Raw genomic sequence first — 19,496 nt, 5'->3', positions numbered from 1 at the left:
GTGTGATGAAATTTTAATTAATAACGTACGGGGGGTAGGTGTGCACTATAATCTGCTGGGTGCTGTAGAATAAATAAAATGGCAATTGAAAAAAAAATGTCTTAGCATCCGTCTTGTTACCCGGGTTAGATGATAGATGGAATTGGGTCCAGAATTCAGATTGTTTCATCTCTTATTCTAATTATCTTAAGGGTTCATGCATATTGAATTGAATATGCATAGAATTGAGTTTCTCGTCATAAAAGGCTCTACTACAATCTTTCCGTCAAACATCTTTGTGGGTTACACAGGTAATCTATTATATACACATAAAATGCATTATGTATCTACCCTGTTGGCAATGTTGGCAGGCGAATATGAGTCCATAGCCCGTATTCAGGTCGTTAACTATCGTCTTTAACATGTCGTTAACTAGCTTATAGTGATAGTGTCGATTGTAATGCTGCAGAGTTAGCGCGTTTTAGTAGTGGTGTTACAGTATTGTAACTCTATTTGTGTCGAAAGACAATTGCTAATGAATGAGCCAATTATTTCTGCATATCATAGTAAACTACATGTTACACAACCACCAACAGAATGTGTCCGCTATTAAAGGTTAACGAACTGTTTAAACGTTAAAAACGAGTCGAGTAGTAGTATTACAGTTGTCGTGTTTGAATAAACATATTTCATTTCTTAAGGTGTTTACAGCACCCGTTTCTTCATGAAGTGACAGGGGAAACGATAAGCGTTAATTTTAGTGTGATGATACAATGTTGCTGAATTGAAATTACTCATGAGCACTAGGTAAAATCCCTAGGAATGAGCGTTACCCCTTTAGCAAATAAATCACATTAGTTCCTTTCGGGTGTCTTCATGCTAGTATCAACAATTTAGGATGAATCATACTTTAATTTTGTGAATGGTAATATGACCTATATTTCAATATTTTAAGTTTTCGTCTTGTGCTAACATACATGCGTGCGTGCAAGCAGATTTAAAGGATTAGGGTGGCTGGAACAAACCAATATTTAGTTGACAGCTTATATGGCATTGTTCGCGATTGTTCATAGTTGGTCAAATATATTGTTAGTTAATCCCTTCTTGTGCGTCAGAAAAATATTATATGCATATGTTATGATTTTAAATGCTAGACTTGCATGCATTTTTAAAAATTAATATATTTTCATATTGTCATGATTTGAGATACACTCACATATACCCTTAATGGAAATATATTTATTGCAAGTATAGAAAACATGACGGCAATTATGCGACAAAACATAACACAAAATACGCCCTGTGCAGTCAGATACTTATCACTGTTTTTTTTAAGCTGACATCTGGTATCACGCGTTGGGTAACACGCGGCATGATTGACAAGTTGTGATGCCATATTTCTCAATCAAAACTCTTTATATTGTAGATTAGTTGCACCAGTAGCCCATAGCAATGTTTTGCTTCATCCTGAATGAAGACGCCATGCATCGTTGTCTGATTGTGTCCTGTCTCGTGATCCTCGCGGTGAGTAATTGTATTCTCTACGTTCACTCCCACTTGATTAATTGTTGGGTAAGGGGAAGGTATTATCTTATTTTTACCAAAGTAGCTACAAAACCTATATTCATATTTAAACCTAGTACATTGTGTATAACCCGTATGTATATTCCAGTCTTTGTAAATCATGTTAGGTTTCCTGTGTGTAAAATTATCAGACACAGACTAGTTGTTTCTCCTGTTGTAAAATCCGCATAAACGATTGATATACAACATTGTAACTAATGACTAGATATTTTAATTTATGTTCTACTAGTCTAGAGTAAGACCAGTAAAAAGTTCAATGAGTGATCCCTGGGAAAATACGAAGTCAAACCTATACCTTATGCCACCTCCAGACGTTCATTGGGTGTACTACCATATATATGTTTTTTCAAAGCAACTACTGAACGTATATTCAAGAACGGCGTCAAAATTCATAGTAGTTCGGACATATCTGCTTGGTAATTGTGGCAATGCACAAGATTATAATTTATCCAAATACTTATATTCCAACATATTCGTGTACATTAAACGGCAAGGGCCTGTAAAGTGGTTAGGATGTTTGTCTTGCGTCAATGAGATTGTGTACAGTTCAACCCGTGCTACCTACCACGCGGTGTTATAAGAATGACATCCTACATAATGGGTGACGACACAGTTGGTCCTGTATTACTTTTCTGTCTTCAGTGAAAATTAATAAACACAACCATTCTGATTTCAAAGTGTTTCAGGTATTTGCTCTTTTATGTTATGTCAAGTTATTACAGGAGCATGGGCTTTTTTCGAACTTACAGTCGATGGACTAAGCTTCATGTTTTACTTCAAGCTATTTGATATTTTAATACTGCAATAATTGTACACGGTGCCGGGATTTGGGGTTGCAGGCAATATGCCTAAGCTAAAAAAAAGTACAGTTTAAATTGTCTGGCTAAAATGTTTAACATTTGCTGGGAGTGGCTTACAACACGACTATGCCAGCAGTGCTTGGAGTATGTGGGAGAATGCCAATTTTCTGTAGTTGTTGAATAGTTAAACATGTATATAGATTGATGTACAGCACCAGGAGAAATGTTTGGACCACAGAAGTGACGCATTTTTTAATATATTTTTTATACGGGTTTGACACGGCCTGGTTAGCACAGTATTATGTTGGAAATTCAAATGCTTTCATGATATTTTAAAAATATATATCCTATGAATTCAGGATCCACAACAGTTACATTGTGAATGGGAACTTGTACATAGACCTATGACAATAAGAATTTAATATGAATTAATCTGTGTAATATAGATTATAAATAGCATATCTATTGTATTTGTGCATTAATGTATCCTGTGTTGAGTTTCAAAAATTATTTAGCCATATGTGCCTCTGGCATTATGTTAAAATAACATAATCACAATTATTCTGTTGGTACAGCTTTATTATCTGTATATTACTGTAAGTGGTATTTGGTGGTGATTTTCAGAATATCTTGACAATAATATGTCAGACAATGTCTTTTTTTTCAAGTGAATATCTGTTAAATAATTCGCCTATAACGCAATGACCGCATTTCAAATATAATGATACATCATAGAATTAAACAAATTATTCACGCATGTGCACACTCACTGCAAACGATAGATTGTAGGTTTAGAAAAAGTCTCTAAAATAAATAAAACAAAGCCATCTGAGTCATCAACTAGATTATCGGTGAACGTGTTTCAAATAATGGCGCATTTGTAAAACGACCACGTTTTTTTTTCTTGTATTTCAGATTGCTTGTCAGTCCAATGCCAAACCTGTAAAGCGTGCTGAAGGAAACCCCCATGAGCTTATGGTACCTGGCCAGGGACAAGGTAGTATTTGTTTGTGTAACTCTCAACGTCGTTTCTCTGCTACAAAACAGGCGATCCATCTTTCTACACTCTTACAGTGCTGGTTTCTCCACTATGTGCTTGTTTACCTAAATTGGTATAGGAGCGGTACTTATGTTATTTCACTTTGGACTAACCGTTATAATGTATAATTAATAGATAACAAGTGTTTACAGTGTAAACTATCGGATAAGATGACTTTAGCCGAGTGCTTGCTGAAACCAGAATCTGATCCTGATAAATATGAACAATGTACAAGCGCACGAGTGAGTTGTTCTTTTCATTCGCAACTTCATTTCAATTGAATGCAAATTGTTTCCTCTTTAATCTAAATTACTATAGTAATACGAAATAAAAAACATGAAATATACTGCTTCTTGGACGTTTATTTTAAAAAGCCACATTATCAAAATGATTGCATTGTTTTTCGTGCTTCAATGAATTTGTTTGTTTTTCATTGTTCCGTTGTTTCACTTCAACTGTTTCGCGGATTTCAGTTAATTTACCTGTTATTTATTGCCACATAAATTCAGTTTCAACCATTTCACTTTTACAGCCTGAATGCATGAGTCAACTGTTGGTAACGAACAGTGTTTTTTTATTTATATCGGCGTGTCAACAAACAGAAGTGAGTTCAACATTATATAATTTTTTTCACTTAATGACACTTTGTCATAATATTTGTGAGCAATACATATAAGGTTTATAGATTTGAATAGAATGGAGTACGGTACGATATCGATTGTCAAGTATCTCGCCAATTACGTAAAATCTAAATCCAAAATCGTTTGGGATTAGCTTGATATACTTTTAAACATCTTACACACAGCTGGTGGAGTGGACTAGGCTCGGTTTGCTAGCATAAACAAACTAGATGCACAGGGAACTATTAAATTAAAATATCTATATTTCGCGGTATTATAATATAATTTCCTAAATTCAGTTTATTAACGTACCATATTTCATACTTAATGTTGACACATTTAGGAGTCAAAAAAGTAAAAATAAATAACAAAGCTATTGTAATATATGAGCAATTGTTTTCTTTGAATAGTCACTGTATAATGATAATTGCACTGTGTTATTCTATTCTTATTAGATTATCTATTTTCCATCGGTTTCAGGCTTGTATCGAAGAATCCAAAATGGAACCAAATTTTAATGAATGTAGTGTAGCTTCATTCTACGTGACGCCGAACTGTACATATTGCTGTGATAACAACACTATCACCCAAGGGTATTATTGCCCACCACTTCGAGGTAAATAAATTTATCTTTATTTTATATACATATATATATGATATCTGTCGGGAAAAATTCATCATAATTTTTAGACCTCGCCAATCCATACTAAACAAAATTAATTAATTTGTATCATCACGCTGAAACAGACCAAACGCCTTATTATGTAACACTTAAACCTGTACGTTTTTATTTGCGAAGTTTATAATGTATGCTCGTTTGTGCAGTGAATTATTAAACATAAAGTGAGGTACTTGTACCTTACGAAACAGTGATGTCGAGATTCAATATTCATATTAATTCCTTCATTACCGTATTTATCCGCTCTACATATACTTTGTACTGAGCACTTTTTTTTAGAATAATCGAAGATATATATATAGATATAAATGTGAATGTTGAACATGACTGTATTCGGGAGTGAATTTTGGAGTTATTCCATGGTGATCACTGATATATATATATATATATATATATACATACATATATACAGGATCCGCGTTTGAGTATTATTATTGTGACGACGTACTGAACACGAAATCGACGGCCGCAAGAATGTTCGATTTTTTTTCATATCAGCATATTGCAAAGACAGTTACTGATAAGAAAAATTAAATGTCGTCCTGTGGCTGGTTATGTTACATATGTGAAAGATTCGAGCAAAGCTCTGATCGTGAAAACACTATGATTTGTCTGTTGTACAGTAAAATAACAAATAATGTCACACTATAAGAATAATTATTACATATGTACTGCAGTTTATTTTGATTCGTCCCTGAAATCAAAATCGGTATTTCCACAACCCATATGCAAATGAGGTCCGAGAGCAAACAAAGTAGTCCCTTCAGGAGTACAGTTTTTCGGAATAAACAATATTTAGAAGTACGATATTTTCCCCTTGGGGCACATGAATATACTTGCCGAGTGACATGAAATTTGAACAACAGTAATGGTACTTTTAGGCAGTCACTTATTTTGGCCCAAACTAATTTGCATATCACCCATGCAATAATGTTTTCGGTATTTTCACGGTCGATATGCAAATGAACATGGTATTTTCATTGGCTACCGAACTATTTTTATTTTGTAAACACATTTTCGTTTGCTAATTTTATCCAGTTCAAATCGTTCAACAACATTTTTGACATGTCAGGTGTACATCACATGGAATACTACGATTGGGAGAACTTAATGTGTGTTGACCACCTGGAAACCTGAGTTTTATAAACCTTGAAGGGCTCTCAGAAGATCCACCAGCAGTAAAATCAGCGATTACTATGGAGCCGCAACCATCAGCATCGAGATACCAGGTTTCTGCTGGCGACGTTGCGGCGTTACTCAGTTCCAAATAAAAATTACCAACGCCAAAAGAGCAACATTTTAACCGGTAATCAAGACTCAGTCAATCCACGACTAGCAAGCAACATCACACACGAAGGTGTAGCGTCCAGCCACAGTCCTACAACGAAGGATTGTGGTGCAGCTAAGCGACAACCGCTGTCGACGAAAGTCATCCCGTCTGTAGAGTACCGCAGTTGCACGGCATGTTTGCCAATGCACAATTCTGTGGCGGAACTTTTAACTTCAACATAAACTGTGTATTATAGTCGTCCAGTTAAAGTTCTGGTTCTGCCGTGGTCCCAACTAAACGTCAACGAGTTATTTATTCGGACAGTGACTCAGATTAGACGTCTGATTATTTTAATTTCAAACAAACAGTGACACGCGTTCTCCGGGCGCGTTCTACACTGACACGCGCTGCTAGGGCGTAACACTTATATTGGAACATATTAATGGGCAATGGGATTCCCCGACCTAAATTCCATCCCGGTTTGCACGTTCTTTCTTTAATACGAAATAATCAAGTATGGAACATATGTAATAATAACAGAACCCCACATCCTCCCCGTGGCTTGCGTTGCGTATGGAAGTTATTTTCACGAGTGATGCGGTGTATTCTGCTGTACTTTCACTCGCTTCGCTCGTGAAAGTACGGCCGCAGGATACACCGCATCACTCGTGAAAATAACTTCCATACGCAACGCAAGCCACGGGGAGGGTGTGGGGTTCTGTCATATTATTGAAAAATATACGTTATATTATGGTATATTGCATTATGGGAAACCAGAAACACCAGCTGTATATTAATGTATAATTAAATCATGACTCGACATAGGTCAAATATTGTTTCACAACACATTTTTTTTCTTTCAGATACACTCACTTGCACAGTACATGGAGATCCGCGTTTTAAAACTTTTGATGGATACAAGTATCACGAAGGTGGTGATTGTGCAATGTATTCTCTCATGCACAGCGCCTCTTACACAATTAACCGAATAGACGTTAGAATAACTGAGCACAAAACCAAAGACCATTATCGTGTAGGATCGGTGATACTGTTGAATGAAGATGAAACTTTTGAACTTGGAACTAATGATGGCGTCAATCCTGTCACATATCTGGTAGGCATATATTATTGTAACATCATTATCAGACAATCCCATAATATATCCAGAATCTGCGTGCTGTGTATCGACGTCATATAGTTGTTATATACAAAATAACATTTCTAGTGCACAAGTTTACATGATATTTGTATTGTTTCGTTTTTTTATTTTTTTTTTCATTTGTTTTTTAACCTGAATAGAATTGGTCATTTTTGTTATTTGTACATACTTTCAAAATTAAGTTTAAAAAAATCTTGAGTTCTTTGATGAAAAAAATAACATTAAAATTACATTTAAATAGTAATTCTTGATTCTCAAGTGATTATCAAAAATATTTACCATGGTTGTCTGTTGGATTCATTGCTGTATCTTCTTATCTAGTGTCATGAATTTGTTTTCGCGTATCTGTTAACCGACTTAATTAGTTGATTATTAGCTGAATTGCTGTGTTATGTCTGTCATCGTTCAGGCCTATTTGAAGTTTTGGACGGAACTTGGCTCAGTGATTTGGAACTAATTACCAGATAACCGTCGCCATTCTGACAGTTTATATTCATAGTTATTAATGTAGTGAACGATTAATCAAAAGATATGACGTATTCAGTACTTAGTGTGATTGACTTTATGATTGAAGGTTACGCCCTAGAGTCTTTTACTGTTTTGTAATTGGTTAGAGTTTTGAAAATGAATAAAGAGAGTTTGAGTTGGTCTTGGCGAATACTCCACGACAGACGCAGTCGAGAGTCCAGTCCAGGGGCGAGCCTTGAGGCAGTCTAGTTTTGGGCGAGTCTTGGTTCAGCCTTGTGAGAGTCTTGGGGACTTTTCCCCAGGGCGATGTGTCTTATAGAGTGCTCGATTGACCGACTAAGACGAGAGTTGAAACGTATTTCGTTGTGTGTGCCTTATTTGACTGTAAAGTTAAAGTGACTTTCCCGATCCCGTACCTCAAGGGGACGAGATAGAGAGACGAGACGAGTTTCCCCCCTGACACGTGTGGAGAACCCAGAGGGAGAAGAATTTCCCCCTGATACTAGCATAGTCTCATGTCGTTATATATTTTATAAATTCTGAATACTTAATCGCCATTTTCGTTCCTATCAAACGCAGTTTTGGACTCAGTGTTCTTTCAACATTGATTGATTCAATGCCATGTGACCCCTCAACTGTTTCAAAGCCACGTGTGCCTCAATTGACACTGACAATGACATGGATAGTTTTAACATAAAAATATTTGGCTTACTATTCTCAATCTAGTTGGAAATATTTTCTCTCTTTTTATATTCACTCAGACACTTGATATTCAATGACATTTTCTTGATTTCCGACATTTCAACGTTGTTTGTCTCCATCAACTCCTATACACACAACAATCACGATTGGTCAACATAAACCTTAAGTCACTTTCAGAAAGCTGTAAACGTCACCCATAGATACCTAAAAACATATAAAAGGAAAACAAAACACAATTTCGGATTTAAAGATTTTGTTGAAAAACGTAAAAACATACAATTGCTATAAATATAATTTTATTATTGCCAAACAGACTGAAATATATAGCCTAGCAATATAAATGGCTTCGTAAAACCATCTACAATGACTGAAACTGTAATGACACCGGTTCATTGTTTCTAGGTAGACACTAAAACGTGGTGAGACAAATTACCAACCTGGATCTATCTACATAACTTCGCACTCACACAACCTCTAGTTTTTGCATAAATTCGTCGTGATTGTTTGATTTCCAAGAACAACATTTCGCATTTTTTTTATCCCTGTAGATTATTTTTTTGTTATTTTCCGGGTATTGTGGAGCAGACATGTTTCTGACAATCTTTCTTAAAGACAGCTGTTTGCAAAACCAGTTTTGAACATTCATTAATCTATATAATCTTTGTATGTGTCCTCAACGAACATCTGTCATGTTCTATTTTCGACTTTTAGCTTATCCCGGGTGGGATGACGTCACCAATAGATGATGCAGTTCTCCCGAAATACTATGGTACGTACAATCAATTCCTATTGAGCAAACATAACGATACGTATCACGTTACAATGGATCTCGACTTGGACGGATATTACGACATTGTCGTCAAGTGGGGCATCAGAAGAGTAGAAATTGACCTTTCTCGGCCGTACAGTTCAACTATCTCAATCCGTGGTTTATGTGGTAATGGAAATGGTCGCCTTGTGGATGAGAAGGTAACACGTGAAGGGACGATAACAACAAGTGATGAGGAATTTCACAGAAGCTGGGGTGAAGGAAATGGGTAAGTTATTTTTTAAACTAAAAAGTCGAATAGCCATGTAGATACATCTCGACAATTCAGATAAGTATTTATTTCAGAACTCGTTTGGGATTAGATCAAAATGAAATATTATTTTACAAAGATGTGTAATATAAAATGCATTTGTGTTGTCAGACATCGGAAACGTATGTATGTTTATGTCATGTAAAATATATTACAAACATATAACACATGTACTTATAATATTGAGATGTGTCATACATTTATTGTATACGTTATACAGAAGTGTTTTCCCAAAATATTGGAAACAAGCCAGAGTTCCTTCTGTATATTTGTATAACAAACCATTACAATTTGTTGGTGATATAAAGTACCTTGGATACATAGTGCCAGCCTCTGGAGATGATGATAACGACATGTGTAGACAACTCAGGTCAATTTATGCGAGAGCAAATCTTCTTTTGAGGAACTTTGGGAAGTGTTCGGAACATGTGAAATGTACTCTTTTTCGCTCATTTTTATATAGTAACTATTGCTTAAATGTATGGAGCAATTATACTGTTAAGCAGATGCGTGCTCTGCATGTAGCGTACAACAATGCACTTCGGTTGATTTATAAATTAGAGAGGTCGAGTAGTGCAAGTGGTAATTGTGTCAGAAGAAATATTTTCAATTTTTCAACACTACATAGAAAATCATTGTACAATTTTAAACAGCGATTGTTTCAGAGTGACAATAGTATAATTGGTATTTGTATAAATAGTGATTTATTCCTAAGGTCTAGTTTTTGGCGCAATTATAGACGCCTTCTTTATAAATGTTATTTCTGTTGTAATTTCTCTATGGACCTTTGAGTCTGAAATAAAGTATAATAATAATATGAACGGATGTGACTAAATGCACATGTTTCTGGAATATTAATCTTTGATTTTTATTTAATAACACGAGTGTACATTTTTTTTATTAATTCCATAATATCGTATGACGTTCTGAAAGATATGACACCATACAAATACATGTGTTTTAGGGACGCAACAGTTCATGATAAATGAACAAAACATCATTGCGAGAAAATCACAAATACGCGGAAAAACTATTCTGAAGAAAATGTTGAAATTGACTAGTTATTCTGCTTCATTGTTATTTTCAGTTGCGGTTCGTTTCAAAGATAGAACGTCACAAATCACCTGAATTCTGAGAGGCGACTAATACATATTATACATATTACTGATGTCGTAGAAAAGTGTGATGTAATTTGAATTAATAATTCTGAGGTGGAGGGTGATCACTCGAATGTATTTTGTGTTATTGGAGTAATAAAAGGGCTATTGGGAAATCATCAAGTCTCTGTGTTGGTTATGTTCTTTTGGTTTGCTTTTATTCTTGAGTCATAAATGATCCGAAGTCGGGACTTCATACTGGAAGAAGTCCGAGAATCAATCATTATGACGTCAGTAGTATGTAAAGTGGATCATCTAATGCGGTTCAAATAGCACTTAACTGGGTAGAATTGTTGATTCCAACACCAAGTCTTAATTTCATTCTGGGCTATAAGCAGACAAGCTAATAGTCAATATTTTTACTTGCAGCGATTAACATCTTTATGTTTCGTAACATTGAAGTAACAGATGCACTACATGATCATAATGTTATTTAAAATGAGACTGCTGGTCTCCGCAGAATGTTCAGTTTGTTGTTGTGAAATTTGCAGCAACACGGCTACAATGGCAACAAGAGCCAACATTGTTTTAGGAAACAGTTATTTTGGGTGATAAAATATTGTCACACAATTTAAATTACATTGGTTGTAAAATGTTAGTTTCTAGTTTTTACATATCTTATATATGAATGCATAGCTCCAAATCTTTCTTCAAATTTAGTTCGCGATTAAATTTCGAATCAAGATACAAATCATTCGAGAGAGTGATAGAAAAGAGGCATTGTATTGCTTAATATATTTCAGAAGCTTAAGAATATCAAATCAATGTTCGTTTTTGACATTGAGCTCTTGCCCAACCAGAATCATGTATACAGGCAATGAATGCTGGTATGACTATGAGTTTATTACGGGAATACCTCCAAGTATGCACGAAGACAGTACAGCTGGAGCATCGACCGACCGTTACGATGACAGATGTATAATAAGAAATATTATGTTTAGTAACCGCAAAAGCAAACATATATGGTCAGCATTACCGGGAGCAGCACAAATGTTACAGTGAACACGAGTATCCTTTAAGGCGTGGCACTCATCATTAACAAAATTGTTCAGGCCAGGAAAGAGACGGAAATTGTGATATTATTGCTGCTTATATAGCTACAGTATACAGGAACATTGGCATCGAAATAAGACATAATAGAAACATCTCGATTTTACAATGAATTAAACTAGTCACATAAAACTAGAAGGAACGCAATTGGAGAATTATCATTCTAGGTTTGTAGAACTCTGAATTACTTGATAAACGTACCTGAAATATTGAAAGGATGTTTCAACTGTTCAGTCATCTACAGTGAAATTATTATAAAGCTTTGAATCATCTAAATTAATGTGTAGTCTTCTCAGTAATGAGAAACAATACCGATTTGCATAATGGTTTTCATCGTCGGATATGTTTACAGTGTATGTTATGTCTGACAGATTGTGCAATTCCATATGCAAGTTGCCCCTATAGTAAAAATAGGCATTCGGCCAGCATCCATGCGATGCACCTGATCCAGCCAGGCATTAAGCCCATACCTGACCCTGCAAGTAATACATACATACTTAGTTTGTTGTCTTGACTACAGAATTACTGTATAATCACTTTATGGGACACCTCGTTTGATTGAGGCGATCTGGTTAAAATTACAACTGGTCTGGAGGCTTTTACTATCGGCGCATTTGCAACGGCAAGTAAAGAGTAACAGTGATAAGAATATTTCGAAAGGTGTTTACATGTTAGAGGCGGGACTGCAAACGTGTTTCTGGCCGTTTTTACGCAGTTACCGGTTTAATGACTGGCATCATCCATTAGACGGAAATAGTCAGAGGTCATCACACTTTTCACATTAACGTTTGCTAGTTCTTCCCCAGTTATTTTGAGACGTGTAGCTTAAGTGACAACCAAGTGTTGAAAGCAGCGATAGCTGGGATTTTGAATATTTGTTTTGTTTTTATAAAATTATATAATGATGTCCAAATCTCCTCATAATATTGTTCTAGATACATAGGTGACCTACATAAGGCTATATCACATACAATCTGGTGTGAAAACAAATGGTTTAATAGTCGTCACGGTCCCGTCGTTGCCCTTACCAAATACATATAAAAGGTATTTAAATAACGTTTTTATTTACACATTTTAGTGCATTTTAAATATATTTGACACAGCGAAAAAATGTTTACTGATCACGCTTCAAGCAGGTAAACAGGAAGCCAGGACAGGCCGTCACGCACGACCGAACCCTACTATGGCAGGCAACTCATTCGCATATCAACAACAGTGACTTGTTTATCAAGAACAACGTAAACAAATTCATGACTTTTAATCACGTGCGCGTGCCTCGGTTCCCTATATTCCACCATTAACAAAGCTCTGAAATGTTAACACTATGCATTCAAGACTGTCTGAAAGATCAAACGAGTGTCAACAAACCTGCATTCACACCTTAAACATGCAAATAGTTCTGTTCTTGAATGAATTGGTTTGATCTTATTTAATTTTGTATCGTGTTCCACACATCAACCATACGTAATATATAGCAATGCCTACAAAACTTGAAAGAATATAGGAGAAGACATTTTTTACCATAATGTAATTGTGGAGCGAACGGGCTTGAACATACCTCTTCTCATGGTAAACATTACAACATATTTCACTACGCTTTTCAAAATACGGAGAATTCCAATTCAATATTTGACTTATAAATATTTGTTGCCCAGAGTATTCACTATTCTCACTTTCAATGAGCTGCCAATCAATAACCTTTGGATCAAACCCTGCGTTACATTATTATTATTCTGTTCAACACCGACTTATTGGTATATATAATGAAAGCGCTCAGGTATATACACAATTTCCACCACTATATTAAATTTTGACTTTCAAATTATGACATTCATACATCAAATTAGCCGTACAATGACACGCGTGATCTTGATGTCAAACGACTTACAATTTGCAACAAAAACAATGAAACTAGAAAGTTTGATGAGTTGATGAAATCAGGTTTACAAAGCCTGATATAGGAGTTGCTGTTAAGTTTACACCGGAATGTAATTTCATTAACGTACAGAACACAGTCTCTTCGGGACTTTTACTAAGAACCCTATTTATTTCCGTCGAGTTTACCATGTATTATTTTTTGTATAATGTTTAAATATATAAGTAATATTTGTTGTCTATAATGCATAAACCTCTAGTACAGTTAAACTATTGACTCTACATATGCCCTATCACTCTATGTAACTGGACACGCTCTACATATGCCCTATCACTCTATGTAACTGGACACGCGTCGCGTGGCGGGGCTGTCAGGTCATTTCACAGACTACTAGTTTAGAGCCAAAATGTTGCCTGCGTGTTACTACCAATAACTTGTGTGGAAATCTATTGATTTTCCCATTGTTTTCATCCAAACAATTAACTGAGTGGTCCACGGGAATATAAACACTTTCCGATAAACAAGGACGTATAACACGTCGTTACAATAACTTGGAATTTATAATCAACATAAACTGATAATTACCTAGTGATTAGTCATGATGTTTGGAGAAATTTATTAAGTCACATATTGTTCTTTGTCTTAAATTATGAATATTTGTTTATGCCTAGTGAGTAAATGTTTGTATTGATAAAACTATATTTTTTCTTTACAGAATACCTGAAGGAAAACCTGATTGATGGGAACCGATGACCAGTATACACCGCAATATTATGCAGGTCAAATCATAAGCAGAGCTATTAATCTTTGGAATTGTGAGGGAACTTATTTTTGAGCCACAGCATTTTGAAAATGACTTAGTCTCATTAAAACTATATTGAACCTTTAAGGGCACTAAGACAATTGGGTGGGACATTGGAGCAATTGCCTAGCTGTCTGTCGCATTTTAGAGAAAACACTACAAATGAGAGTAGTGTTAATTTCAATTAAATTTACCATCAGCTGATTGAATGTATTATTTTATTTGTAGAGGTGGTGGAGACATAAGAATGCATTTGATAATAAAATGCAAGATTCTTTGACCTCATTAGGTCGTATATTTTTAAGCAACACATTTTTTAAAATAATAATATAATTAGTAAGACAGCAGAAAAAATAATATTTTTTCTGTTTCTTGTATTTACAAAATATGCACGCTATACCTTAACCACCGATTGATCGTGACGTCAAACTTGGGGTAGTTTAAATGTTTCAGTGTTTTATACTTTATACTAATTTTTGGAACTTCTGTATATGCCCTATAAACATTCCCTAGAAATGTAATTAGTTTATTGTTTTGATGAATATTTTATTAATCTGATCAAATACCTATCCAGCCTTCATTCACTTCTTGAGAGAGCTTATTTAAATCAGAAATTTCAATTGTTTTTGTCCTTGCTGTTTAGTATATCGTTTCTTTCGTGTTCATCGACTTGTAAATTTCCCTATAGTACTTTTGTGGGTATTATTTGCAATTCCCTCTTCTTCGAAAGTTGTTGAGGATTTGTATAATTTGGTATGCCTATGCACTTTTGTTATGTTGTAATGTTTCTTAAAACTCACACACGACCCTGCATAATTTAAATACATGAAAAACATCAGTAATTAATAAACATACATTTGCTCATGTTCTTTACTATTAGATCATATTATTTGGATAAATCTGTTTCGAAAATAAATCACATTACATTAATGCGCCTCACCACTGTAAGTACACGCTCTCTGCGTTACGCCATGTCGCACTGCCATAAGACAGCTTGAAATGACGTGTAGTGAAAGCGATCGTACAATGACAAACTGGACATGCGCAATTCGAATCTCCGACGTCACAGACAGCGTGTAAACACAAATACAGCCTAGTATAGTCATGGTCAGATCGACCTACCCAGTTACGAACTTCCTCGGAGACAAATATTTTCGCTACCATGTAGTGAAGAACACCCAAGTGTAAGTTATAAAAATTACGGGCACATATTTACACAAACGTCATTGTAATATGGCCTGTATCAATAAACATCAAACATTCTCTCTAATTTAGCACTCAGCATCATAACGTGCCAATTGAATATTCACCGTCGTGTCACGAACAGGAAAGAATTAACCGATGGGCGGTAAATTCGACCAAATTTTAAGCTTTTTGTATCATGCCATGTAGGTGTGATAATCGTCATTATCTGACACACATGGAAGGATTAACTGACAATGAATTCAATCAAACATGAGCAATCACTAACCACACCATACCGCTGAAGCTACTAGACGCTAACTCGTTTATTTGAATCTACGAAACCTCTCCTTTGTTATTTATCTAAGCTTGCGCACATGACTGTCGGTTTTAACAGTGAAAGAGAGAACGTGTTTCCGCCCATATGCCCAAATTACCGACGATATATAGATTGGGGTTAAGCTTATTCCCAACAATAATGGGGGCATCGTGAACTCGTATACATGATTTGGCGTTGACAACTATTTTAGATTTATTGGGTCGGTCACTACTAAATTTTTTTTGGATTTTTGATATTTTGTTGTGAAGCTCTATTAGATGGTCAACTAGGACTAGGACTGTAACTAGATAGACCATACCCTGCTCGGTCAGCTTGGTACTATCAATGTTAATGCAAATTAAATCACCTTACGTCACCTTGTGTCATCGCTTATACGTCTTATGTCTTTCATATCCAGCAAGACCTGACATTGGAAAAAGCTAGGAGAGGTTTGCCTAATTGGATAAGAAAGTCCAGTACGGTTGGTATCATATCCACATGTAATACAAGTAAAAGAAGTGTGAACAGCATATATTATGCTAAGTATGCATGGAAACTGCAACGTTTTATATTTGTTTGGGTAGTTGTATGTGGAAATTAACGTAATATAATTCAACTATAACAATCACCAACAATACCATAATGCCACTGAAGATACTAAACGTAACATAACATTTAAACATACTAGCTTGGAAAAAAACATCCCGCCAGAAGTAGACATCACCGTGTGCGTCAATGTGGAGGTGGGACGAACAAATCAAAATGCAGAGAAAATAATTCAAGTCCTCAAAACACATTAAAATTGGCAAATAATACTGCTCTCTTTTTAGTATAAATTCAGCAAAACAAATTGCAAAATTTTAACAAACCCGTGCTATGTAAATGCCGTCAGGCAGCGGGAAAGTCGTTTGCCACGCATATCAGTTCAAAGGTCAAAATTGTCGCACTGATATTTATATTCGAATTTATGATTATAACCGTATTGTCCTAATCAAAACAAAAAGTGTTTTTATAAAAAATGCAACACCTACACAAACGCCAAATAAATAGTTTTTATTCTGAAATAAGGTGAACACGAATGTCACTGCAAAATGTACGATATTTTAACAAACTCTTCGATTTCTGATCAAAAATGTATGATAAATTTCATTACAATTTTTTTTTGTCCCACCCAACCTGTCAACTCGATAGATTGATTAGTTTGATAAAAATGACGAAGGAGCAATGATCTGACCTTCAAAAATCACATTCTCTACCAGGATTTGGTAAACAGGAACCTAAACAGAGGGTTGCCAATCAACCTTATCACGTACCGTAAATAAGTATACACTTCGGCTATTTTGCACGTTTTCGTGTTTTCATTTGTCACCTTTTCAATTTGTGAACATGTATTTGTCCCCAAGGGCAATTCTCACTGGATAGGTCATACTGACTATAAATACTCTGGTTTATGTCTAAGTCACGACCATCTATTCACTGTAGATTTGCGTTCATTACACGATTTTTCAGCTGCTATTTTGTAGGTGGTTAGTGTGACATACTTAGTGAGATGTGCGACTAACTACAGTGGCTGGGGGCGCTGTTGTCAATAGTTTTATACACGTAGACCACACTAGTAGTTGCTCTCCCGAACCTAAGGCATTATTTCTATGGGGAAACGTAAATGATCGGACATGTAATTCTATTTATGATCGAACTAACACCCCGTGCTTGTATTAACAAGTAGGAACATTAGGAAAAACAAGCGCATCCAAACAATTTCGGACATATGAATTAGGGTTTTGTGAAATGTGCGTTGCTTTTGTGTTGTGTTGTAAGAAAGGCACCGCGAAATGTACACAGTAATATTATATTTTATTTTTTTCATTCATTTAGATTCTACTGCCACTACCAATCTAAAGTGAATATGTTGATATTGTACAATGTATATCTGGTCGTGACATTCGGAAGCTATTCGATGTTTCGTCGCACTGTAATACTCGGGAGTTATAGATATTCCAGTCTCAGCCTATGCAGCACATCTGAAATATAAAAAAAATACTAAGCTAATGTAATCAAGTTGCTCGAAAGAAATGTTGGAGGGGCATCGCCCCAAAATCAGCTGTCGGCACAATTTGCCCCTCAAAATGCAAGAAATAGCGTTTCAGTTGGCCTAGATTTCAACATTTGTAAGAGACAGCATGCCCGGACGCCCCTAGTAAGGTCGCGCCTTTGGTGTGAGGGTTGGTAGCAGATCTCGCCCCCTCAAGCAAAATGTCGTGCCGCCGCCTCTGATTCTTGGTGTATGAAAACTCACTTCTAGTACGATATACGTTCAATTGAACTTTACAATAACTATTCATTTTGTACTAAGCAAATCGATTCACGATAATGCCACAAACAATGTGAAAGATAAACTTGTTTCATGCCATGACAAATCGTGCAGTAAGACACCCATTTCAGAATACTAAATGCTACTAATTGAGATTGTACATATTCAAAAATACGGAAAGATAAAAAAAATAATTATAGTGATGCTCACTTTGTGGCCCAGCTATCGCCAAATTCGTCTTTATCCAGAGTGACCAAACCTTGCGGTGTCATGAAGTCGTTGTCTGGATTACCATCGGCGTTACCGCAAAGGCCTCTCGTCTCAAAGGTACCCCCTATTGGCTGGGTTACTTTGATTTGGACGGCGGAGCCCGGAAGCCATTCAACCTGGAGGTCATTCATTCCATCACCATCTGCGTCCATCGTTATTTCCACATATCTTCGATCATATTCAGTTCGAACTGGTTGGATTTACCCAATGTAACTGCATATGTCAAAGGAATTTTATTCCCGTCGTCAAGCTGAAAACAAAAATAAAGTCATGTTCAATACTATTCTAGACCAGACGGTGGTGGGATTATCCGAACGACGCTCTCCACATAATCCAAAGTGGCGATGTTTAAACCCAAACACAAACATGAGTATTATTATACCATATTAAAAAACAAGATTGTAACAAAATAGAAAATATCCATATTTTCATTTATGACATTGAGTCATAGGATATGAACTGCATTTTGTTAACTCCTGTGTCATGCTATGACTGAGCGGCGCTGTTCATATAGGGGACGTACCTCTGTCAGTACCTCTGTTTTTCGTGAAAAATGTTTCAATCATTTTTTTCCAGCGAATAATTTTGTCATTTGGGGTCAAAGTGTTTTCGATTTAAAACCACTTTGGGTGTGTCAGATCTGGTCTATTGCGAATAATCTGGGTGGATATTTTTTTTATATTCAACGACTTTTTACTCGTCTGACAAATCTGGGTAACTCATAAATGAAACAATACGTCAATCAAACAAAATAGTTCTGTTCAGGAGTAGCTCTTCCGTCGCCCATTCTAATATAGAAGACGAGATGCACTATTTATTTCAGTGTTGAAATTGACAACTCATTTGTTGATGTTCATGTCCACCTTCATATCCAGGATTTTGATTTCTCACATATTAGAGGAAGCCCAATTTTACCGGAAATGAAATTACACAATATCAATGTATTCATGTTTGGGCTTCGCAGTAAAACAACGTACAATACATACTTGAACATATGCGGGGTTCTTGCCATCATTGTGATAAACATGTAGCCTCACTCCTAATTGAGTAATCTCCAGCTCATGTACACCGAAGCCAACATTGAATGGCACCACGACTGCATTAATCGAAGTCGTTTGATCATCGACAATGATTTCAGATAAAGTGTATA

At 35.7% G+C, this 19,496-nt stretch overlaps 2 protein-coding genes across 2 annotated transcripts; one reads left to right on the top strand and one right to left on the bottom strand.

Moving 5' to 3' along the window:
* The first annotated feature begins 1,415 nt into the window (after positions 1–1,415).
* On the top strand, positions 1,416–10,659 carry LOC100372602 (zonadhesin-like). Its single transcript, XM_002730661.3, has 8 exons — positions 1,416–1,503; positions 3,279–3,360; positions 3,538–3,644; positions 3,935–4,006; positions 4,503–4,638; positions 6,835–7,085; positions 9,012–9,337; positions 10,467–10,659. Exons 1-8 carry the CDS (start codon positions 1,432–1,434, stop codon positions 10,486–10,488), a joined length of 1,068 nt encoding a protein of 355 aa, XP_002730707.2. The 5' UTR covers positions 1,416–1,431; the 3' UTR covers positions 10,489–10,659.
* Positions 10,660–17,600: 6,941 nt separating this feature from the next.
* LOC144349744 (von Willebrand factor-like) lies at positions 17,601–18,596 on the bottom strand. The gene is made up of 2 exons (XM_078008236.2): positions 18,287–18,596; positions 17,601–17,786 (listed from the first exon to the last, which is right to left on the bottom strand). Exons 1-2 carry the CDS (start codon positions 18,496–18,498, stop codon positions 17,774–17,776), a joined length of 225 nt encoding a protein of 74 aa, XP_077864362.1. The 5' UTR covers positions 18,499–18,596; the 3' UTR covers positions 17,601–17,773.
* Positions 18,597–19,496: the final 900 nt, after the last annotated feature.

The sequence above is a fragment of the Saccoglossus kowalevskii genome, chromosome 17 (assembly GCF_978046115.1).
Source record: "Saccoglossus kowalevskii chromosome 17, keSacKowa6.1, whole genome shotgun sequence".
Classification (NCBI taxonomy): Eukaryota; Metazoa; Hemichordata; class Enteropneusta; family Harrimaniidae; genus Saccoglossus; species Saccoglossus kowalevskii.
This window is presented reverse-complemented; position numbering and strand designations above follow the sequence as displayed.

Bases quoted from the DNA above. Each gene is read 5' to 3' on its own strand.
- LOC100372602 (XM_002730661.3), top strand. From the start codon at position 1,432: ATGTTTTGCTTCATCCTGAATGAAGACGCCATGCATCGTTGTCTGATT. The intron at 3,361-3,537 runs GTAGTATTTGTT...TATAATTAATAG, and splicing joins GGTACCTGGCCAGGGACAAG to ATAACAAGTGTTTACAGTGT. The intron at 4,007-4,502 runs GTGAGTTCAACA...CATCGGTTTCAG, and splicing joins CGGCGTGTCAACAAACAGAA to GCTTGTATCGAAGAATCCAA.
- LOC144349744 (XM_078008236.2), bottom strand. From the start codon at position 18,498: ATGGACGCAGATGGTGATGGAATGAATGACCTCCAGGTTGAATGGCTT.